Below are 25,449 nucleotides of genomic sequence, written 5' to 3' on the forward strand. Positions count from 1 at the left end.
CCAAAATGTTTTTTCTTAATTTCCTCCAAGGACCCCCAGGTAGCCAGTGGGGCCATTCCAGAGTTCACCAGATGGAATGAATGCAGATTGGGTCTCAATGACAAGCCCAATATGAATATGAATATGAATATACCCTCATAGATCCACACAGCTGTCTGAATCTCTTTACTGAGACAAAAAGTATTACCTTCCAAAAGCAGACCCTAAGGGGTGGATCACAGATGGAAACATGGCACCCCAAATATGCTGCTTTGGCATAATGATCATTTTGAACTGAAAGAAATTAAGAACCAGTCAACGAAGGGAAAGAGCTCTTTACATCCTTTTCTACTGCATAAGAGAAAGCATAAATAAAGTTTAAGTTTCTCCCTTTGCAAAGAAAATTCTTTTTTGCAAAGAAAATTCCTTTTTGTGAAAAAATTTTCATTAGTAAAGGTATCTACACCAGGAAGAGACCTACTCCTAACAGACAACTTTTATCAGCATAATAAGGCAATACTCGTTGCTTCCCACTTTTCATATCATTTGCCTCTACCACCCAGAAGAAGTCCCAAATCTCTATTCCTTTCTGTAGCTCAGGATAATATATAAATTTCAATCATCTGGTTGCTTTCTTGAGTCTCATATTTTTATGAGATCCCCATGTGCATGCACATAATTAAAAGTTTTATCCTGTTATTTTTTCTTAAGTCAATTTAATTTGTAGACCAGCTAAATAATCTAAATGGGTAGAAGTAAGCGATTTTTCCTCTCCTACATGGTAAGAATTTCTCATGTTCTTTCCTTTCAGAATAAATGTCTTAAGCCAATCTTCCCCCTAAACATGGCATAGAAATGGCACAAGGAAATAAGTTCGCAAGGTCAAATAAACTGGGAAATATTGCCTGCGATATTCTATTCTTAGAGCGTCAAAATAAACCTTTATATATTAAAGGCACTGAGATGTCCTGCCTTAACCTGTAATAGTCCACTAAACAGATTGAGTGAGAAACTGCTAACTTGTCAATTCAAGCCTTTTGTTATTACACCTTTACAGACGTTGGAATATGTGAGACACAATCATTTTGACATTAGCAAAGACTATTAAAAATTAATGACAGAGGCACAAGCCTAAATCTTGGTAGTGCTAGCAAATAAGAGCTCTGTCTTATTGTGGGTATTCTGTTTTTCTGAGATTTTTCTGCAGGTCAAGACCCCATGGGAGGGTAGAGCTCTCTTGAGAGGAAAACATAACTAGGAAGTATTTTCCAACTCCCTATGTGGTGAACTATAAAATCGCTTCCCTTTGATTAAAAATGAGTCTAACCTTTCCAATAAGTACAGAAACTTGCTAATGGTTCAAAATTTCGGAGTGAAATGTGATTTAGTCTCTCTAAGCCTCCTGATTCTTAGAATCTCCTTCAGAGAAATTTCGTGAGGAAAAAATGAGAATTATATCTAAGAGCTCTTAACTCAGTTTAAAAAGAGAGTTATTTCAAAGAGTTGCTCTAGAGTGAAAGATGAGAAAAACGGCAAACCACAGGAATTAATACTAATTGAAGGACAACTTCCAGAACAGCAACATGAGGAGCTCTGTGGACCAGCTCCCCAGCACAATATCCATTACTGGTAAAAATTATCAACCATTTAGAGTCTCTGTAAATGGTCCTAAAGGCATACAGAGCGAGTGGAGAAACATTTACTCAAGAAAATATACCAATCTCTACAGGAGGGTTAGGGCAAAACATATATACTAATCTACAATATACAAATATACTAATATACAAATGTCCATAGCACTTCACCTGCAACCTGTTCCCTCTTCCCTCCCCCAGTCTGGTGTGAAGGAAGTTCTATACAGGCCAGTATGGCCAAAAGGATGGCATTACTCTTCCCAGTTTCCCAGTCTTGGATCACATCCTGGGAGGTGCAGGTCAATTGCATTTCTTACTTCTCCAAACAAAACTCTGTGTTGCAAACCTAAATTCCAGATAAGTGAAACTGAGAGACCAGGGGCTTCCTTCCTCCATTTAGGTAATTTAAACTCCTTCTAGTAATTTGTTACCAGAAATTTATTGGCTTACAGTTCTGGGAGCTGGAAAGTTCAATATCAAGGTACTGGCATCTGACAAGAGCCTTCGTCCTGTGTCCTTCCTTGGCCAATGGTGGAAGGACAAAGAGAGAGCAAGAAACAGAGTGAGAGTGAGAAGGGGACCAAACTCATCATTTTGTAACAAACTCATTCCTACCATAAAGACATTAATTCACTCATGAGGGTAGATTCCTCATGGCCTAATCAACTCCTAAAAGGTCCCATCTCTCAATAATGTTCAATGGCAGTTAAATTTTAACATAAGTTTTAGAAAGGGAAAACATTGAAACCATAGCCATTGTAGGGCAGAAGCTCATCCCAGATATGGTAGGCCAAAAATACTGGGGCCTCAATTGGCCCCACCATAGCTTGTTTGTAGGGTGGGAAAGGTCAGCTTAGCAGACACAGTCTACTGCCCCCTCCCAGTACCTTCAGGGATGTTACTCCAAGAGAAGTTGAAAACTGTACTTGCTCTCAGCCCAAAGTAGGGCTCAGAGATTTTGCCAAGGTTTAAATAACACCAGTCCCTCAGCAACACAATTCAAATTTCAGTTACCACAGTACATTAAGTACAGCAAATAGCTCTACAAAGTACAGACATTGCTACTAGTTTCCCAGTCGCAAATCACTATATAGCTGATGTGCATCATGTTCAGTGACCAATTATGTCACTTCTTTCAAAGTCTGCTGGTGATTGGTCACTGAGCATCTGTTATTCAGTCCACTTACAAACAGCTAAGTGTGTGGATAATCAAAAGAGGGAATGGCCAACAAAGACAAAAATACCATCCAGAAACAAAACAGGATAACATCGGAAGTGAAATTCTAATTGAAAGTGCATGGAGTGAGAGAAGAAAGAGTTGACCAGGGGAGAGTTGACACTGCTGTCATTGCACAGCCTCTACATATGCAGCCCAAGGAACTGAGAGAAGGTAAATTTACTGACGTGAGGAAAGTGGTTGTGATGTCAAGGATGAATATGTCCCAGAGGAACTGACACTAGCAAAACCCGTTACGTTAAACAAACTCTTGGAGATATTTCTACACATCAAACAAAGAATAAAATATTGGAAGCCAGTCCTAACTTAGGAATATTTGCCAAGGTATAGAAAAGATGCTTTCTTCATACTGTAAGCAACATGCCTGAAAGAAATCAAGAATTTCTCAAACTACTCTTGATAAGTACTTCAAAAGAAAAAAAAAACCTTTTATTTTATTTAGTAAATGATTACTTACTAAATAAATAATAGTTTTGCTGTTTTTTCATTTTCCTACATACTGATAACCAACAGTGAGAGAGTTTTTAATGTTTAATATTTTTAAAGGTCATGGAACAATAATTTATTCCATTAATTATTTAAAGTGTTTTGCATGGTGACTTTTATAGTGCCATGCTACTGTGCAACATGAGGACTGCCTGTATCTGAAACAAATTAAGACAATGATAGTTATACATTTAGTAAATATTTGAGGATATTAAGGATAACCATGATTTTATTTTTAGATGTGGGTATGGGAATATGTACATGTTAAAAAAAAAATAAGGACTGAGAGAGAAACCCTCGTCTTTTGGAGACATATACAGCTACTATGTCTACTTTTGTATCTATATGAAATTTTCTAAAATAAAAGTTTTAACTGACCAGAAGGTGTAATAGAATGTAATAGTAGCTGGGCTCAGTGGCTCAGCCTGTAATCCCGCGCCTTTGGGAAGCTGAGGTGAATGGATTGCCTAAGCCCGTGGATTCGAGACCCGCCTGGGCAGCGAGACCTCATCTCTACAATAAATCAAAACATCAGCCGGGTGTGGTAGCGCATGCCTGTAATTCTGGGTACTGGGAAGGCTGAGGCGGAAGGATCACCGGAGCCCAGCAGGTCGAGGCTGCAATGGCCGGGAGCGGCCACTGCACTCCAGTCTGAGCAACAGAGTGAGACTCCAACTCAAAAAAAAAAAAGAATGTAATAGTCGTCTCAGGCCCACTCAAACTGTGGCCAAATGTTCTCATCCTTTCTTTCATAAAACAGATACAATTTATTTATATTATTATTTTTGGTAAATTATGACTTTAGCTTCATAGGGATTAACTGCAAGATAGACTTTTGAATTTAAAGTATTTGTGTCAATATTTGTCAATCAAAATACAATTCAGTTTTTGTTCCTTTCTTCATTTTAATCTGTCATTTCTGACAGTTGAAAATCATCCCTTGTATTATTCCAAAGAACATAATTAAAGAGCAATTTATATCCCCAAACTATTCAGGCTTAATTGTCAGTACGCAATGGCTTAAAGATAAGATGACTTGGAGAATCATTTGTTGGCATATGAGGCCTTGTACTCATTTCTGTGGTTGGCAAGCGTTCTTTTGAGAAATTGACTATCTTAACATTAGAACCATATCTCCACAAGGTGGCAGTTTTTGAAGGTAGAGCTGTACTTTTTGCACAGATTTTGTATTTCCATGAATGAAAGATGTGTCATAACTTTTGATCCAAGTAACTTCAGAATTCTTTCTGCATTGAGTTATTTTGCGACATGAAATTAAAGGTCAGCATCAGCATATTCATGTAAAGATAGTTGCCCACATTTCACAATGTACGACACCACTTTACAACCAGAGAAACTGAGTTACTAAAAAAGCAAGTGCCCCACATCTTTAAAATAAAATCAAAATTAAATAAATAAATAAAAATAAAAAGCAAGTATTCTCACTATAACAAATTAAGGATAAATGCAAAACTTTTGCCAAGAAATCTCCCTTCTCTGAGAAAGTACACAGGTATTGACTCCCTATTACCTGTCAGCTGGCAGTCTTAGGTGCTTCACAATGGGAGCAGCTTATCATTCTCAATTTATCAATTTGGAGTTCTCATGCCTCAAGGCATTTGTCTTGCATTTATAGGTCTTTTCACTGTATCTTTTAATAGGGAGCTGTGATTGTCCACACCTGTTTTAACAGGTCAAACAGGTTTTTATATTGAGCTCTTTAAACCTCATTCCAAATTGTCTTTCCCATCATATTTGAGGTTCTTTCTTTAGCTAACTACTAAAATATTTACTTTAGGGGTTTTATCAGCCTTTCCCTCTAATAGGTAGCAATTTCCCAACCCTGGAAGGCCCCTGGTTACTGGAAGGAAATGTATTCACTTCAGGCTTTGGCTTTTTTTCTCATGAGGATAAACAAAGTGAAAGAACTAAGAAATGAATTAAGAAAGTTGTCTCAATAGGAGTGGGCATAGGCTGAGATAAGAAAAGTCCCAAACTCAAGGTCTGAATATAGGAGAAAAATAGATAAAAATAGAAAATCTGTGGCTAGAATAGTTTATTTTTTAAAAACAGGAAAGGGAAAAAATATGAAGAAAACTCAAGTGTTTGGAGATATATAAGCTTACATGAAAATGAAGTGAATGACAGCATTGATACAAGGGACAGGAGGGAGGAATTAGAAATATTTTGTTATTTAGGGCAATTGCACTACATGTGGAGTGCAACAGTGTTACTTAGGGCAACTTCTAAAAAATGTTTTAAAAAAAGAACTAGAATTGCTATGCTAAGAGAGGAGAGAAGAAATAGAAACATATAAAGCACTAAATAAAATTTACAAGATAGAAAAAGAGTAGAAAACAAAAATAAAAGTAAAGAACAAGGGCCACAAAATATGGTAGATATTAATTTTACTATATCAATAATCATTGTAAATGTCAGTGGTCTAAATATACCAACTTAACAGGCAGTTACTGTAAGAGTGGATCAAAAAACAAGACCATACTATATGATGTCTGTAAGAAACTCACTTAAATTTAAAGCTCCAAATAGATTAATTAAGGGATGGATAAAGTTATACCATGCTAATATTAAGCAAAAGAAAGAAATTCACAAAGAGAACTCTACAGTCAAAAACAAACCTGATTTAAAAATGGGCCAAAGACCTTAACACACATCTCACCATAAAAGATGCATGGTTGACAAATAAGCATACAAAAAGAGGCTCCATATCATATGTCATATAAGAAACGCAAATTAAAACAATACCACTGCACACCTCTTAAAATGGCTAAATTCTAAAACACTGACAACACCAAATGCTGACAAATATAAGAAGCAACAGAAACTCTCGTTCATTGCTGGTGGGAATGCAAAATGCTGCAGACACTTTGGAAGACAGTCTGACAGTTTCTTACAAAACTAAACATGCTCTTACCATATGACCCAGAAATCACACTCCTTGATACTTACTCAAAGGAGTTGAAAATTATATTCACACAAAAACCTACACATAAACGTTTTAGCAGCTTTATTCAAAATTGCCAAAATATTGAAGCAACTAAGATGTCCTTTACTAGGTGAATGGATAAATAAACTATGGTATATCCAGACAACAATATTATTCAACACTATAAATAAATGAGCTCTCAAACCATGAACAGATATGGAGGGACCTAAAATGCATATTACTAAGTGAAAGAAGTCAATCTGAAAAGATCACATATTATAGGATTCCAACTCAATGACATTCTGAAAAAGGCAAAACTATGGAGACAATAAAAAGGTCAGTGGCTGCCAAAATTTAGGGGAGAGGGAGGAATAGGCAAAGCACAGAGTATTTTTAGATCACTGAAACTTCTCTTTATGATACAATCATGGTAGATCCATGACATTATACTTTGTCAAAGCCTGGACATATACAATACCAAGAATAAACACTAACATAAGTTACTGTCTTTGGGTGATAATGATGTGTCCTGTAGGTTTACTGGTTGTGACAGATGGACCACTCTGGTGCAGAACGCTGTGTGGGGGAGGCTACCACGTGTGGAGATAGGAGCTATATGTGAACTCTCTGTCCTTTTTGTTCAATTTTGCTGTGAAATTAAAACTGCCCTTAACAACAACAACAACAAGGAACTAAATCGAGCATGCTCTGAGACTTGTGAAAACAAGCCCCTCCAAGCAAGAGAACATATGGTCTGGGGGAGCCTGGCATTCAGTAGTGGTTTACAATCTATCCACCACATGCCAGTACTCACACCTTTCACGGAGAACTTCCACAAGAAAGAAAAAGAAAATAAAAAGGGGGCCAAAGAAGCCTCATTGATTAAACATAGGGATTTAAACAACAAAAAAGCAACCCAGGTTTTAGAGTATAAATAAAATTTTCCTTGATGAAATGTTTCAATTTAACAAGAGATTTCAGATAGCTACCACTATTTGAATATGCTTTCAAAGAAATACATGGACAGTTGCAGAATATAAATCTTTTGTCTTCTATAAGTCTTCCTTTGAAAATAAAAGTATGCAGCCTACTTATGTAGTTAAATCTCACTTTACCCCACAATCCTATAATAAAACAAAATTTAAAAATAAAAATAACCTCAAAAGTGTTCTAAGTCATGAAAGCAGGAACACGAAGATCTATTTGTACACCCATGCTCATCAAATCATTATTCATCATATTCAAAAGGTAGAAGCAACTCAAGTATCCACTAACGAATGAATGGGCAAACAAAATGTGGTATACATATAGTATAATAGTCCCCCTTATCTTGGTTTTACTTTCTGTTTCAGTATAGTACCATAAGACATTCTGAGAGAGAGAGATCACATTTCATATAACTCTTATTGCAATATATTGTTAGATTCTTCTATTTTATTATTAGTTATTGCTAATCTCTTACTGTGTCTAATTCAGAAATTAAACTTTGTCATGGGTATGTATGCACAGGAAAAACATCATGTACATAGAGTTTGGTACTACTAACTGTGGTTTCAGGCATCCACTGAGGGTCCTGGACGATATCCCCCAAGGATGAGGCAGGACTACTGTATAATGAATATTATTCAGCCTTAAAAAGGGAAGACAATTCTGACATGTGCTACAGCATAGATGAGCCTTGAAAATATTATCGATATTATCCTAAGTGAAATAAGCCAATCACAAAGACAAATTACTTCAAATAGTCAAAATCATAGTGGCAGAAAGTAGAATAGTGGTTGCAGGAGCTGGGGGGAGGGAGGAATGGGGGGGTTACTGTCTAATGGGCAAAGAGTTTCAGCTTTGCAAGTGAAAACAATTGTGTGGAAGGATGGTGGTGAGAGTTGCACAGTCATGTGAATGCACATAATGTCAATGAACTGAACTTAAAAACAGTTAAAACAGTAAATGTTATGCTATGCATATTTTACCACAGTTTAAAAACATAACTTTAAAATTTGTGTTCTAATTTATCTAGGATTCTCAAAAGAGGCTGTATTTAAAAGAAAGATTAGTGTTTTCTGTTTCATGAAGCTTAGAGGAAAGTAAGAGAATGAAGAAACACGACTAACAAACACAACTGAAAATAGCGAAGCTTCACATGAATATAAGGATTTTATTGACATGTGATATTTTCTTACAGTAATAAATAGAATGCAATCTTCTTCAGGATCAGTTTGGAGTAGGAAGGCAGTGTGCCATTTATGGGAGCAGTCAGACTGGTGGTACCATCTTCTTCAGAACTGCATCTAAGAAGGAACCTGTGTGCTGGCTGAGAATCATACAGGTGTACGCGGCACAGTCCCAAGGCTTCTCTCCATACCTAAGGGTGATTCATGGCCCCTGGTAAATATCACCCTAGGTTTTTTTTCTCCCCAGTTTTAACATAATATATCATAAAAACAGCTAATGCCATAAAAAGTCAACATTTCAAATATAAAAATTCTTTTTATACAAATATAATTCATAATATAATCATTCTTTTAAAATATAGCATTGTTATATATTTGAAACATTATTAAAATAAATATTTCCTAGACAAAATTTTTTTGCATCACAAAATTATAAAACAGAAGTATATAAAACTAATTCATGATTGATGCTTCTTCAGGATGTCTCCCATTTTCTCTGCCACACCAATGTAGACAATATGAAGCACATATAGCTAGCCTGAAAACATACCACCATCACCCTACATATCAAGATGCTTGGATTTCATGTGCATCAACCATAGTACCCATGGCATATCTCCCTATGCACCTTTACCTGGAGCTTTTGTGGTCAGATGGTTTTCCTGTGCCCATTTGCACTAACACACTTTTCCAGCCATCATCCAGTTCAGAGGTCTCATGAGCCTGTTTCCTTCTGGAAACTGGGAAAAGGCATGCCAACTTCTGCATCAAGGGGGCTAGTCTGTCCCTATTTGAGACTGTAACAGCCCTCTTCCCAGGGTTGTGTTCTGATTATATCAATTATTTAGATTTTGATAGAGTTGGACAGTACAAATTCTGATCTCAAGGATGTAGTTCTCTTTCCTGACTGACCACTAGTCGTTGACTGGGGTATATTTTGATGGGCTTTCTCCTGATCCCTGCAGTATTCTAATATCTTCCTGGAAATGAGAGAGTCAGAATGCTTAGCAGACAATATAGTTGTATTTCTAAATATCTAGACAAGAGGAGAAAAAAAGGGATATAAACATATAAATCACGAACATTTCCAGTTATCATTTCTTAGTCATAACTCTAAGTAGTATGATTTCAGTTCTTCTCTGATACTACAAATTAACAAGTTTCACTAAACAATAAGCTAGCTGAACAACTAAGTTGACTGACATTTTTTTTTTTTTTTTGAGTTGGAGTCTCACTCTGTCGCCCAGACTGGAGTGCAGTGGCCGCTCCCGGCCACCGCAGCCTCGTCCTGCTGGGCTCCGGCAATCCTTCCGCCTCAGCCTTCCAAGTAGCCGGAATTACAGGCATGCGCTACCACGCCCGGCTGATTTTTTGATTTATTGTAGAGATGAGGTCTTGCTGCGCAGGCGGGCCTCGAACCCATGGGCTCAGGCAATCCGCTCACCTCAGCCTCCCAAAGGCGCGGGATTACAGGCTGAGCCACCAAGCCCGGCTTGACTGACATTTATAGCTGCCAACAAAGGGCAAAGGTTTTCAGAAAAATCTGATTTGCAAAACAAAAGTGGTAAATCTTCAAAGAGTTGAACCTTTTACACAATTTGACCATTGCTGGGAAGCCATTTATCTGGACTTTTATGAATGTCCTCAATTCCTCTTACCAAAATGGTTCCTTAAAAAAATTATTCACCCTTGTTTTCTGAGGCAGAGGCAACTGTTTTCTCCTTCAGCTTCATGAGCCGATGTCCCATGCAAACATTTGCAACTGCTTTCTAAAGTCTGGTTTCTTGCACCTCTTCTTCTGTCTCCTCTTTGAGAGCAGCGATTGGAGGGCGAGACTTGCTGCGCTTGCTGGAGTGCCGAAGGGAGAAGAGCTTCACCCTCTCTGAGGGGCTGAGGGCCTGCCGGAAGAGGCTCTTCTCATTCAGCAGTTTCTGGAGGGAGTCGTACTGCTGCACTTTGCTCTCTTCTATGACCTGGGGAAGTGGCCGTTAGTGAGATCTGGGACAGAAAACAGGTCAGACCAGAGCAGGGACAGAAACTGGCACAGGCTCAAAGGAAAATAAAAGTCAAAAGAATACACAGTGTCCAGAGCCTTGCATGTTCAACAATTATATCACATTTAACTGCTGTGTCTTCTTGTTTTAAGGAGGTTCTGCCATCTGTGAAATTAACTGTAATTTTCTACTTAGCAGATTTTATTTTAAAATTAGTATAATACAAAACAATGCAGTTATTCATAAAACTTTAAAGGAACTGAGGGTGATTTGAAAACAAGAATAATTCATGTTGCACTCTTTATGTACTACCTTAAAAATGACTGTAAATCCACGGCACCATGAAGAGCTGAACCTCTTCAAGAATGGATCTGAAGCTTAACAATTCCAAATTGGTCAGAATGTACCTGAGTTTAATATGCTACCTTTACCCAGTCTTCTAAACTTGTTCACAACAGGGCAAGAGTTTGTGAGACTATCTCTTAATTTGTCACTTCAAGCATAGTAATAATTAAATGGTAATAACAATCCTCCAGTAAGGAAAGCATTTATCTCTAGGAGACTCAAATGCCTTAACAGAAATGACATGATATATCATCACCAGGACCTCCTTGTGACTAAACCAGAAGGAATTTGTAAACATCACTTGGAGGAATTGGTGACAATTTTGAAAGCACAATTAGAAGGTGGTGGAGAGAGGCACTAACCTGAGCTCCAAATAATGACTAGAAAAATGAAATCGGCCTCTCAACTCCCTCATTAACAACACAAATCAGATTGTAAAACAACCAGGCCTGTCCTGGACCTCATCCAAGGGAAATCTAGTCATTGAAAGAATCAGAAGGACTTTTTAAAAAATAGTACTTTTAATGACTTGGTCCCCAAATAAAGGGCTCAAAAATATAGATATCCTATTTATTAATGTAACTTATTAATATGCTGCCATTTTAGGTTTATTGAATTTCAACCTCACTATTTAGCTCAGATCAAATGAAAAAAGTGTGCACTATTTTGAGTAAAGCTGAATAGCTATATGACATGTGTTAAGGAAGAACTTATATATTGCTGCATTTTAGAGTAATTATCACATATGAGATTGTTATCAAGAATTACAAGGGAGGCCAGGCACAGTGGCTCATGCCTATAACCTCAGGACCTTGGGAAGCTGGGATGAGAGGATTGCCTGAGCCCACAGGTTTGAGGCCAGCCTGGGAAACTTGGTGAGACCTCATATGTAGATATAAATCAAACAATTAGCTGGGCGTGGTGGTGCATGCCTGTAGTTCCAGCTGCTTGGAAGGCTGAGGTGGAAGGATCACCTGAGCCTAGCAGGTGGAGGCTGTGGTGGCTGTGAGCATGTCACTGCACTCAGCCTGGGCGACAGAGTGGGAATCCGACTCAAAAAAAAAAACAACAAAAAAACCCCATTATATATATATCAAAGAATTACAAGGGAAATGAGATCTCAAGTAAATTTATAAAGACTCACCAGAAATCGTTGACATTCTGACATTGCTTCTATTCTGTGTTCACAGAGGATTACTGTGCAATTAACAAATGCTTGTTTTAGAGTTCTTCTAATTATTTGATATGTTCTAAAAAAGAAAGAAAATACCACACAGAACAATCTGCCTTTACTCTTGATAACATGCCTATTATTCTGTCAATTGAGTTCTTTAAATTACTACTTTCTTTAAATACTTTTAATACAATGTTGATAAACAGTTAGCCACAGTCAGCTTTCCAACCATAGGATAGATTCTAAGTATCCATAAATAAAAAAGACAAACATTTTGAAAAAAATTCACAAATAAATACACTTTTCATTACATAGAATCATCAGTAGTTCTTATTTTGTGCTATAAAAATGTTTACGGTATAAATGGGAATATAAAGGAAAATCATAAGGATCAGATCATGCCCATGTATCTAGATATTCATCATGTGTTGATAAGGGTAAAGATTTTATGTGAAATTTCAAATTATACTCAGAAGAAAACATAGGGCTCTTATACAAGGAAATAAGCATTTCTGCTCATGTCAAATAGTGACATCTTCACTGGGCAGTTATTTCATATCTGGGGGAGCTCCCCACTTGCAGACATGTCAGCCTGATGGGGATGTGTGTCCCTATGAAACAGGTCTCAGTGATTTTGCTACCACTGTGCTATTAAGGAACAGGATTTCTGAAACTCACACTGGATCCAAATGAGCACTGGGTTCATCAAGCAGCAAGATTTTTGCCTTACTGAGAACAGATCTGGCCAAACACATTAACTGCTTGTGGCCATGGCTTAGGACAGATCCCCCATCTAAAAGGACAAAATCTAGCTTCCCAGGAAACTGTTCTATTACAGCTCTGAGTCCAACCTGCAAACATAAAGAGGGAAAACACTGTGGTTAGAGAAGGTAGTTCAGAAGCCACAGATAAAAACACTCAAGAGGTTGGCATTGTAAAAATAAACATCATTTATGTTTAAATAAACATAGTTCTGAAAGCTTAAATTTTTCAGACCAACCCCTCCCCACTCTATTTGAATTAGATTGAGCAAAAGTCTATTTATAATCCTGGCGGCTCTAAAGGATCAGTCTATGACTTGTTTTATCTCTGTACTTCATTCATTCAGGAAATCTTTAAAAAAATTTTTTTCATTTTAAAGATGTAGGGTACAATTCAGGGTTAGGTATACAAATGTTCATCATGCAGATACCCTTGTTGATGAGGTGTGCCCCCCGCCTCCAGCAGTTTCCCACTCCTGCCAATCCCATCTCTTCCTCCCCTGGCAGTTTCCCACTACTGCCAATCCCTTTCTTAAAGTATTATGATAATTGTTCAAGGTCCGCTTATGGATGAGAACATGTGGTACTCAGTTCTTTGTTTCTGTGATAGATCACTCATTCAAGAAATTTTCAATGAATGCCTATGATATGCCAGATATCCTAATAGGCAGTGAGGAAACAACACATAGGCTAGGCTCCTGCAAGGCTCTGAGTTTATAAAGAGGTACATAAATTATTACAATGCAAATGAATGCATGCTGGAAAAGATAATATGTTTAGAATGCAGTTATTCCCTCTATTATGACATCCTATGCAGACAGAAGATAGAAAGTAGCACACAGGATGGAGGTATGACATCATCTGTTATGCTACTTCCCATCCTCTACTGTGTCATAATAGAGGACAAGAGATATAAAAAGAATCAGCTGGGGAGATTTTAAAAATTACTTATGGCAAACTGCTACTTATCTCTTATATCCATAAAAACTGACTGTAATAAATTGATAAAACTATGAAGTAAAAACAATTTAAATGGTGGTATACAACTAGGGAATTTAAGGGCTGTTAGATATTTGAGTAGAATAAGCCTGTGTTAGGGTCAATGACTTGCTTTTTTAGGCTGGTCAGTAAAAAAAAGTTTGAAAATGCAAATGAGATATAGAAATCGATTCTATCAAAATATGACAATCTATTGAAGTCTTAGCTCTTATCAATTACACAGATAAATATGTATCAAGTGTTTATTTTTGCCAAATCCTGCTGAGTCTATGAGGTCTAAAAAGATAGATAGATGGCTCTCTCCTACCCTTCAGAAGTCTGGAATTTAGTAGGACAGCCAGGCATCTATTGATACTAATTGTACAAGCTTCTCCTGTTAGACTATAAGCTTCTTGAGGGTAAAGACTGCTCTTCAGCTCTGTGTCCCCAGTGCCGTTGCTGGGCACATGACCAGCCTCAACAATTCATTCATTCACCAAGTAAATATGTACTGAGCTCTTACAATGCTGGTGGCCAAACAAAACAGAGTTTTGACGAATGATAAATGAATCTAAACTTAAGGATGAATGAATGAGTGCTGGTTTTAGTTCTGCCATTATGGAATGTGAGCTAAGACATGTCACTTCACCTGTAAGTCTTCAAGAAGCCATAAAAATCTCCAAAAAATCAAATTATAAAATTAAAAACTCCCTAAAAACTGATGAAGATGTCAGTACTTTATTAAAGATTAATCGGCAATATTTGAAGACTTTTAAAAGTCATATTAACCATCAATAAAAGTATTGGTTTAAGATTGGAGTCTGAAGTCAAACAGAATCTGCACTCCTCTGCTCATTTGCTGATAATGTCAGGTGGGTTACTTTTAGTCTCATTTACTTCACATGTAAAAAATGGAGAAAAGAATAGTATTGATCTCAAAGGGTTGTTAAGAGGACTAACGGAGATAATTTGAGGAAAGAGACTCCAACAGAGTATGGAACATAGTAAGCACCTAATATATGGTAATTATTAATATTTTTGGAACCTGGAAAACCCCACGGACATGGACTTGGTCACTGCTGCTTGGGAAGTAAGTTAGCAAAAAGTAGTGCAACATATGAAGTTATCATACCCATGGTAACAGAGTTGAGATTTTGATAAGAATGAAGTGGAAAATACTAGTTTCATACCAATCATGTACTAATTTCCTGAGGCCATACAGGAAAAGCTACTTTACTGTGTTATACTTTGCACTTTCCTGTGGTAAAAGCTGATTAAACTGTTTTTTACCCTAGATGCAACTCTTTATTATAGGTAAATAATTACTTAAACTGTGTGTGTGCGTGTGCGTGTGTTACTGTCAATATTTAGAGGACAGAATTTTAAAAATGAATGACAGTGAGACTGACCAATCTTGGTGGTATTTTGTAACATCCCTATCTCACTCTTTGACTCACTATGAAGTACAGTAAAAAAGATGTTCGCATCATATTCGTTAGAGAAAAGTCAGCATAATAAAACTTTAAATTTTGAAGTCAGTGAACATTTAAGAAATTTATTAGTTACCTATTTTCTGCCAGACATTTTAATTGGCTTTAGAGAGACAAGAGAAAACAAGATAGACTAGCAATTGTTTCTGAATAGTTACAACATTATCACCAACTCTATATGCTGCTAAAAATAGCTTATATTTGCCTACTGATCATTAGTATGTAAATAACTGCTTGGTCATGTATTCCTTCAGTAGGCTTTTACGGAGTTTATTAAATTCTAGATACTGTGACAGACCAGGGATTCAAAGATGACTAACACTAAGTTCTGCCTTGAAGGAAATCATGGTCCAGTAATAAGTGGGAAATTACTGTCTAAAGAAATCAGCACTATGGGCAAGAAGGAAAAAAAAGAAATTTCTATACAGATCATCTAATTTAGTGATCTTTAGCAGCAGAATCCTTTAAATACACACACACACACACACACCCAATATAATCTTAGTAGTCTCATCACAAACCATTTTTCAATAAATTAAAAGTAATTACATACAAAGTTTAGCTCAGTTCTACCTAAACTATGATACATTCAAAATGATTGGAATCTAAACTTTTCTAATTATTTTCATTCCAACCTAGCATTAAAAATAAATAAATAAACACATCAACAGTTTGTAGATATAATGAATTTTAGGACAATAGAATGCGCTAGCTTTATTTATTGAGCTAATAAATCATATGAATTTCCTCAATTGCTATGAAAAAAAGAATAAATTTTGTTTAGTAACATATCAAACGAAAAGAAAATGTCTAACAGTCTGTAAAAGACCAGGTATTTTATTCAAAATGTTGACCTTTGCTGTTGGCTATACTCTGGAATGTTATTATGGAGCAAGAGTTTCCTCTTGTGACAGGAACACATGAAAAAAATCAGAAAAGTGAATTGTGGTTTGACTGAAGAGCATTGTGGTAGTTAAAAATAGACACGATTAATTCCTTTCAATACTCCTTGTGCCACTCTACAGGTTTTCCGGTGAAAGTTTTCAGCTTCAAAGGCCACTATTTCTGCTATCTAGCGTGTTTTCTAAAATAATACTTGACTATCAATGTGTAAGGACAGAAACTATTTCATAAGCAATCTGAAAAGCAAACCATTCCCCCCTAAAAAGCCTCCATTCTAAAACCAACAGACATGGCATTTAGATTATGGACAATGCTGAGACAGCTCACAGGGGTGACGCAGGCTGTGAACCAAGTCTTCTCCTGCAGCTGCTAGCAATCTCAGACAAGACCCTCAGGTTGCTCAAGGCTCAGTGTCCTCATTACTAAAATGGGGGTGGTAATACCCTTTGTGTATCAATCACAAGGCTGTCTGCATTATCGATTACACCTGAAATGAAAGAAGCTTTTATTCATTCATTCATTCAATCAATCAATAGTTACTGAACACCATCCATGTGCCCAACACTATTCTAGGCACTGGAAATACCACAGTGAACAGGACATGATTCTGACCTCAAAGAACTTCCAATTCAGCGGGGTCAGTAGACAAGTCAAGAGGTAAATCTCTAGCCAGTGTGAGAATTGCTATGAAAGGCATGGGGTCAGAGGGTACACCTAAAAAAGTCTCCTCCCTTAGACCTAGAGTGCCCAGGCAGGTTTCTGGAAGAAGCACTGTGTAAGGAGTGGCCTGAATGATGAATGAAGGGCTGGAGGAGTTTCCCAGGTATAAAGAGCAGCATGTGAAAAAGCCCCTGAAGAACAGATAGCCCACATGGTACTATAGAGAAACCAAAGCAATTCAGTAGAGCTGACTCATGGGAAGCGGGGGAAGGCTGGGGAGTTTAGAGAGGCAGACAAAAATTAAATCGTGAAGGACTTGGTAAGCCACCTTGAGTGGACTTTGCCCAGCAGGCGATAAGAAGCCAGAGGAAGGAAGGAAACAAGCAATCAGAAGTGGGGTTTAGAAAGATCACCAGAGCTGCAAAGAGCAGAATGAACTATAGGGAGCCAATGAGGGAAGCCAGCCGGGAACCCCTATTTCAGAAACTCACATAAGAGTTAGTTAGTGTTATCGGGTGGAGATTTTTTAAAAAGCAAATATATTCTAGATATTTGCAGGGGACAGCATGGACAGGATTTGATATGTGGGGACAGTGGAGGAAATTAAGAATCAAAGATGATTTGGTTTTGGGCAACTGGAGGGTGATAATGTCATTCACTGAAATTAGAAACACAGGACAGCTGTGTGGGTGCTGCAGGTAAGAAACTCACTTATCAATCTAAGGTGCTTTCCATATGCTGAGAGAGATCAGGTGGGGAGCTCTGAAAATAGGCAGCTTTGGGAGTCTTCAGTATACAGGTATGAGTTAAAGCCAAGAGGATGCATGAAATTTCCCAGGAAGACCAAGTGAAATGAGACAAGAATTAGGATTCTGTCAAACAACAACATTTAAAAGATGATTAGGTGGAAATCAGATAGAAACATGATTAAATAACTTTTACTTGGTGACTATATTTGCCAGGCACTGGGCTGGACTCATTTTATAAATAAATCTGAAAAGTTACAACAACCCTATCAATTTGTTGGGCCATAATATGTGTGTGTTTGTGTGTGTGTGTGTGTGTGTGTGTGTGTGTGTGTGTGTGTGTGTGTGTGTGTGTGTGTGTTTCCCCCTTGGGGTTCATATCTTTTGAGAAGCTCTTTGGTCTACACAGCTGGTATAATCAGTTTGGCACTGAGAAGCTGCAGAGAAGCTGTCTGAGCCTGCCTAGATGTTTTGGGATAGGGAAATTAAACAATCTAAATTCTAGGTCTTAGGAACTCCCTTTCTCTTTCTTGAACTTGCTTTAAATTCTTTCATAAAACGATAAGACACACAGTGCTAAGATGAAGTAAAGGACCTAGGTCATAAAGGGAAAGGCGGCTGTTTGGGCCAGCTTTGGTTCTAAGCCTTTGAGCTAGTAATTAGGCATGAGTCTTCGTGGCTTCATAAAATGCTGTCCAGATCAGCAAGGATACGGTTCCACACTGGAGTTTAAGGCCAAGCCACACTAGGATAAAGCTTCTCTTACCTGGCATTGTCATAGTATGTATTTTTAACTTCCATTTGGGAGAATGGGGAATTCTGCAGGAGGTACTATAGGTATAAGATTCAATGTTTGGCTATTTGTCACTACTCAGTTCATTTCCTTCTAGAGACATATGTCACACCAAAATCCCAGAGAAGCACAAGTGAGATGACATACACCTTGGTTTACTCCACAGTCCTGGCTTACACCTCTTGTTCTAGTCTCTTATCCAGTATAGAGTTTGACACAACCCCAAACGTCCCGTTAGGATAAATTATATGATCACTCATATAGGAATAAAACCTAGTCCTTGTAACTTTTAAACCCAAATGCCTTTCTGCTTCTCTAGACTATTCCTTTCTTATTTGCTTATAGGTTATTTTCAGGCCTCCTCATCAAAATCATCACTACTAGTCCAAGCACATTACTACTCAACAAAAACTTAGCACTACTACTCAAAGCACTCATGATATTAAAGTTAGAACAGCCTTGTTGTGAACAGCAAATTACTAAAAAGGAGATTAGTAAAAAGATAGACCTAAGTATGAACTGGTCGAATAAAAATCTAAACTGTAAAATTTTTGCATTATATAGGTATTTAAAATCATAACTACCTATTATAAAATTTTAGATTGTTTTTATGATCCTGCTTTCCTGTAAATTTTATTGTGACTTGGCAATACTTGCAGATTTTATAAAAGTGAATGTCTTCCTTCCCAAGTTTCTCTCCCACCACATCATGTTCCTGTAGTTCATCCTCTGAAGTTACATCAAAGATCTTAAAATCTATCACTTGCAATTTAGTTAATGTTTTCTTTAAAAACCCTTGTGTTTGTTGGGTAATAAGGAAACTTTGATAATGAAAACGGTTAATCTAAGTGCATTTTATTAGGGGCACGTCAAGGTTGAGCACTCAACAGGTAAGTGTTTAACACTCGCAAGCATTTCAAAGGCTCCTGGTCAGGTCCATTCTGAAGGGAGGCAGAAAAAGGGAACGTTTGGGATAAAGAGAAATTGGGTTACAAGGAACAAAGGTTCTAAGAGTGGGATGACGTTGTCCTCTAAGAAGACCTTGGAGGTCCCATGATTTTGTTCTGCCACCATCCAGAGCTTTGGACTTAAACCTCAAGTTTAATCAAATAGAACAAAATGTTTCCTTTTTCTTTACTATAATGCTTATATTTCAAAAATTATAAGTCTGCAGTTAGGGTGTTCTGTTAGGGGAATCAAGAATTTTACTCCAGTTCTTCCCTTCCCCCAATTTCTTCCATATAATGCCTTCAATTATAATGAATCAATTGTTGGATAAACATAGGGCATTATTTGGAAATTTTGATTCTATTTTAGTCCGTATATTTCCTATATGATGTCCTAATGACTTCAAAGGATGTGCATACCTCACCTAGGTCAATGTGGCATTTTGCCTGGCAGTGCCCATAGTCATATCCCCAAAAGGCAGATGACTCCTGGTGACTTCCACAGAAGACTATTGTCATTTTCAGGTTCCCTAGAATGAGTATCATTCTTCTGTGCTAAACCAGAGGAGTTTTCCAGAGAAGTATATCATGTCAAACCTCCTTGTACTGGAAGAGCTTCAGAACCCAGATAGGGAGTAGCTAAGAAGGTATGGAGAGATGAACCCTTTTATCAGGGATAATGCCAGTGCACTGTAGTTGCCTGGGTCTTTTCTAATTCATGTCTCATTGATAAAAATTGGTTAGGGAAGGCCAAAGTAATGCTATCTTATGTGGCCTGTTATAGGTTGAATGCTTGTAGTATCCTCCCAAAATTCATATATTGAAACCCAATCTCCCAAGGTAATAGGATTAGAAGGTGAGACCTTTGAGAGATAATTTAGGTCATGAGGACTCTGCCCTAAATCTGTTGTTTGGATCAGTACTCTTGTAAAAGAGACCCCAGAAAGAAGAAACACAGTGAAAGCACATCCACTTATAAAGAAGTAGGCCTTCACTAGACACTAAATCTGCTGGCATGGTTGATTTGGGACTTTACAGTCAACAAAACTGTGAGAAATAAATGTCTGCTGTTTATAAGCCACTCAAGTCATGGTATTTTGTTGTAGCAGACTGAATGAACTAAGACAGAAAATTGGTACTGGCAGTTGGGGCTGCTGAAACAAATAACCGATGTGGAAGCAGCTTTGGAGCTGGGTAATGGGTAAAGGCAGGAGTTTTGAGTTGTATACTAGAAAAAGCCTATATTGCCATAAATGGACTGTTAAAGGCAATTATGGGAAGGGCTCAGAAGGAGAGGGAAACTGTATAAAAAGCTACAGTCTTCTTAGAGAATACCCAAGTGGCCATGAGAAGAATATTGGCAGAAATATGGATGGTAAATGTCATTCTGATGAGCTTTCAGATGGAAATGAGGAACATGTTATTGGACAATGGAGGAAAGGCCATCCTTGTTATAAAGTGGCAAAGAACTTGTCTGAGTTGTGTTTGTGTCTACTGTTTTGTAGAAAGCAGAACTGAAATTGGATATTTGGCTAAGGAAATACCTAAGCAAAATGTTGAAAGAGCAGCTTGGTTCTTCTTAGCTGCTTATAGTAAAATACAAGATGAGAAATAACTTAAAGATGAAATTGTTGATCAAAAGAGAAGTAGAACTTTAAAATTTGGAAAATTCTCAGCCTATCCATATTGTAAAAAATGAGAACACCTGCTCAAGAGAGAACACAAAGGGTGTAGCCAAATTGGATTAGGAGATTACCATGCACCAGTCATCTCAATAGAAACTAGGAGCTATTCATCGAGATAATGGGGAAATTAGTGCGCTATCTAAACAGGAGCCAGGACCTATGGTCCACGACAATAGAAGAATGACCCCAAAGCCAAATTGGAGATCTAGGCTGTCTCTCTCATCATGAGTCCAGAGTACAAAAGCCCGAGGGGAAGAAAGATTTCAAAGGAAGGGCTGCCACCTCCCTGTCCTTCCTTACATACAGACTTCACTTCCCATAATTCATTACCATGCATCTCCACTATCCAAGGAACAGCTCTGTAAGATCCCAGTGTGTGTGTACTACATCCAGCAAAGCTGTGGGGTCATGGCTGCCTCCATCTAGATTTCACAGGATGCCTCAGAGGGTCACAAGACCCAGGCAGAAAGCCACCACAGGGGTGGGGCCACAACAGAGAATCCCTACTAGGGTAATGCCCAGTTGAAGCTATGGAGGTGGGGTCACTCCTGCAATCCCAGACCAGTAGAATGACCAGGCATGCAATTCCAGTCTGGGGGAACTACAGGTGTGAGATTGGAGCACAGAGCTGCTGCAGGACACAGTTGACCAAATCCATGGGGGCACAGCCTCCACCCCAGTGTGTCCAGAAGCTGTCACCCCACCCCTATGAGTGTGGAGGGCAAAGCAAAGAAAATTATCCTCAAGCATTAAGTTTTGGACTTGCTAGAGACCTGTCACTCCTTTATTCTTTTCTTTTTCTCCCTTTTGGAACAGGAATGTCTAGCCTGTGCCTGTCTCACTATTTACTTTGAAACCACATAATATGTTTGGTTTCTCAGGTTCACAGCTGGAGAACAAATTGCCTAAAGATGAATCAGACATGTCTTAAGTCTCACCCTATCTGATTTAGATATTTAGATGAGACTTTAGACATCAAATTTTTAAGTTGGTGGTATAACAAGTTAAGAATTTGGAGGCTTTTAGGATGGAATGAATGAAATTTGTATGTGAGAAGGATATGAATTTTGAGGGCCAGGAATGAAATGTTATGGTCTAAATGTCTGCGCACCGCCCCCTTCATATGTTAAAATGCTAACCGCCCCACCCAGTCTAGATAGAGACAGTAATGCCCCCACAGGTATAAGGAGATGGGACTTTGGGGAGGTGATTAGGTCATGAGGATTAAGCCCTCATGAATGGGATTAGTGCCCTTATTATAAAAGAGATACCAGAGAGGTCTTGCCCCTTCCACTATATAAGGACATAGCAAGAAACTAAAAGCTAACACTCAAAGTGGGCCTTCCCCAGACAACAAATTTGCTGACACTTTGATCTTGGACTTCTCAGTCTCCAGAACTGTGAAAAATAATTTCTGTTGTTTATAAGCCACTCAATCTTCAGTATTTTGTCACAGCAGCCTGAATGGACCAAGGCAGACAGGGCCTGATAGTTGGAGCCTTACCACTGAGGAGAAGGACAAGACCAATAAATAATACTGGGTGATCCAGGTAAATTAGAATACTCCATTTTAAAGTTGTACACACACACACACATACACAAAAGTGTGTAAAATGATCTCAGCTATGACAACTACTCGTGTGTATAAACTACTTCTTTCAAAATTATTTCAGTTGGTATCCTTACCTCATCTGCAACTTTCCATATTTCTTGATCACTCCACTGTTCATAGGGATCCAAGTTTTTTCTAAATGTTCCAGAAAAGATAAACACTTTCTATAGCAATAAAGAAAAGAAGAAAGCATAAATAACCTAAACATATTTTTATTTTTCTCTTATTGTATTGTACTTCAAATCCCTACTTGAAGGATTTTCTTTCAAGACCAGCCTGGGCAACTTGATGAGACCTCATCTATACAATAAATTAAAAAATTAGCCAGGTGTGGCAGCACACACCTGTAGTTCCAACTACTTGGAAGGCTGAGGTAGAAGGATCACCTGAGCCCAACAAGTCAAGGCTGCTGTGGCCATGAGCGTGCCACTGCACTCCAACCTGGGTAATAGAGTGAGACTCCTGCTCAAAAAAAAAACCAAAAACTAAAAATGGGGTTCTGAGCCGGGCATGGTGGTCTCCCAGTCCCAGCACTTTGGGAGGCGGAGGCATAAAAACAACAAACACCCATGTACTTACCATCTAGATATTAATTTTATCATGTTTGATTTGTATCCTTTTTAAAGAAAAAAATTACAGCAACATTTGAAAACACTTGTGAACATTTTACTAAGTCTAATATCTTTAGAATAAAGAAACTGAGATAATTGTAAACTGTGGGAAATTAAAAATTTTTATTCCTAGCAGCATTTCTTATTATAAGCAAATACAATATAAAATTAAAAAGTTAATAAACAGTTTGTAAATTATAATTTTGGGAATAATTTACCATTTCATATTTTCCTTGATAAACTCAGATTCCTAAGGGATTCTGAAATTGCATTAATTTATACTTATTAAGACACACATACTCATCTTGTCTATAGACCAAGGCATATATCTACTTATATGACCAGACAGGCACAGGAGAACCACAACTTAGAAATCAGTGAAAGAGCAGAAATCAAATATTTGTTTAACTGAATGCACATTACAGAAGGGAAGCATAAGTGACTAATCCTGGTGAGGTAAGAAAATGATCATCTAATTCTCTGCATGGAGCATTGCACAGCTAGCACCCTGAGACACTCTACTTGCCATACCAATGTCTACTTATACTACCTATATGATTAAAAATTATCTTAAAATAAAATCATTGTCTTATTGGGAAATGCTGATACAATAATAATAATAATTTAGTTATTGCTTTGTACATAGGGGTAAACTGAAAAAAATACTTTTGGTGTTATCGTTTGGAATAATTTTTTTTTTTGCTTTTGGTTAATAACATTCATTAAGGAGAATTAAGAACTAAATTTCCTGAAGCTATAGTTTTCACAAACTGCCTTAGACAGAGAGAATGCTCAGTGTCTTTCTGTTCTCCAAGGAACACACAAGGTAAGTTGGCTCCAGATTAATGGTATCTGTGCCTCTCATGCAGAAGAGTATCCTCACCAAGACAGCCAAGTTCAAGGAGGGTCATATTAGAGACCTCTTTTCCCAGGGCATAATTTATTGTTTAGAGACCAAAGTTGTTGCCAAAAGTCTCAGGAACTCTCTGGAGAGGGCAATCAGAACCCTTAAGCTGATATTTCTCAACCTGCATAAAAACTACCTTCCTGAAGAGCACCTACATTGCTTTACAGAAGAGGATATAAGAGATGAGTATACGACTGGGAGCAGAAAATATGTGATGGATTTATTGTACATTCACCTCCAAGCTTCTAAGTAAATGAAAGCAATGTCCAAATAATCTAAAGAGAGCAGACAAAGGGCATTATTAGGGAACTCTGACAAACTAAAAAGAATCAAACATGAAGTGACTCTGATAACTTGAGTCAATTCATTATTTAAGCAATTGGGTTTATTTAGTACCTAAAGTTCAAAGGCTTGCCAATAGAATATTGTCATTGGCTGTTTTTTAAAACATTTTTTATTTTATTTTTTTATATAGTGGTTCTTTATGTAAAAAGTTTCCAGCATTATCGAGAAGGACAGGAAATAACTGTAAGGGTGAACCAAGTATTAGACAATATATTATGTGCTGCAGAAAAGTGATCTCCACTAAGAGGCTTAGACAGAGCTCCCACTTATGGTAGGCTTAACATGCACCATGCCCTGGGCCAAGCTCATTACATGAATTATTTCCATCTTCATATCAACCTAATGAGAAACATCCTATTATTTCACATGAAGAAATGGTAGCTTGGAGAAGCTTAAGTGACTTGCTCAAGGTCATTTAGCTAGTAAATAGCTGGAACTAGAATTCAAAACCAAGGGTGTTTGTCTCCAAACCTGTGCTCCTCACCATCACAGTAAAATGGCTCAAGTTGCTTGTGGGCCAGTTTCTCCCCCTATTTGGAGTTCAGGAGAGACTAAAGGTTGAACAGGGTAGTCTGACAACCTAATTCCCTGCATGGAGCATTGCAAAAAGAGGCCATCGGTGCTCTGCAGTACATTCTTTATTTAAACACTGTTATCCATTCCTCTATCCACAGGCTCAGTTCCTGGAAAGAATAGCTTCTTTGTATGTAGGACCTCTTGTGTAACTTTCAATAGACTTACACATCTAATGGAAGCATACAAGTAAAAATGTTTGCTTTGGACAAATGAAATAATGATAAAATAATAACTTATCCTGAAAGACTCTGGGTGGAGAACAAAGATATTATAGCATCAATACAAAGTTATGAAAGGAAACGTGGCTTGCAAAGATGCCATAGTATAGAAGTTCTGGCCTGGAAGGTATGTCTACAAATAGCAACCCAGCCTCTTTGCTCCTCAGTGTTCTATAAAATGGGGAAATACTATCTCTCTTTTCAAATCTACTCTACCTCTAAGCTTTGGCATCTCAGTATCTTCATCTCC

General features: G+C 37.7%; 1 protein-coding gene across 1 annotated transcript in view; it reads right to left on the bottom strand.

Annotated features, from left to right (window-relative positions):
- Positions 1-10,216: 10,216 nt before the first annotated feature.
- The window catches only part of CFTR (cystic fibrosis transmembrane conductance regulator), a 160,750-nt gene continuing 145,517 nt past the window's right edge, over positions 10,217-25,449 (bottom strand). The window contains exons 24-27 of the mRNA XM_021714281.1: positions 22,617-22,706; positions 12,646-12,818; positions 11,938-12,043; positions 10,217-10,427 (exon numbers count right to left, since the gene is read on the bottom strand). Of these exons, the coding sequence (XP_021569956.1) occupies positions 10,224-10,427; positions 11,938-12,043; positions 12,646-12,818; positions 22,617-22,706 (573 nt within the window). The 3' untranslated portion in view covers positions 10,217-10,223. The remainder of the gene's footprint in view (positions 10,428-11,937; positions 12,044-12,645; positions 12,819-22,616; positions 22,707-25,449) is intronic.

The sequence above is a fragment of the Carlito syrichta genome, unplaced genomic scaffold, assembly GCF_000164805.1.
Source record: "Carlito syrichta isolate Samal-C Ts95f unplaced genomic scaffold, Tarsius_syrichta-2.0.1 Scaffold305571, whole genome shotgun sequence".
Classification (NCBI taxonomy): Eukaryota; Metazoa; Chordata; class Mammalia; order Primates; family Tarsiidae; genus Carlito; species Carlito syrichta.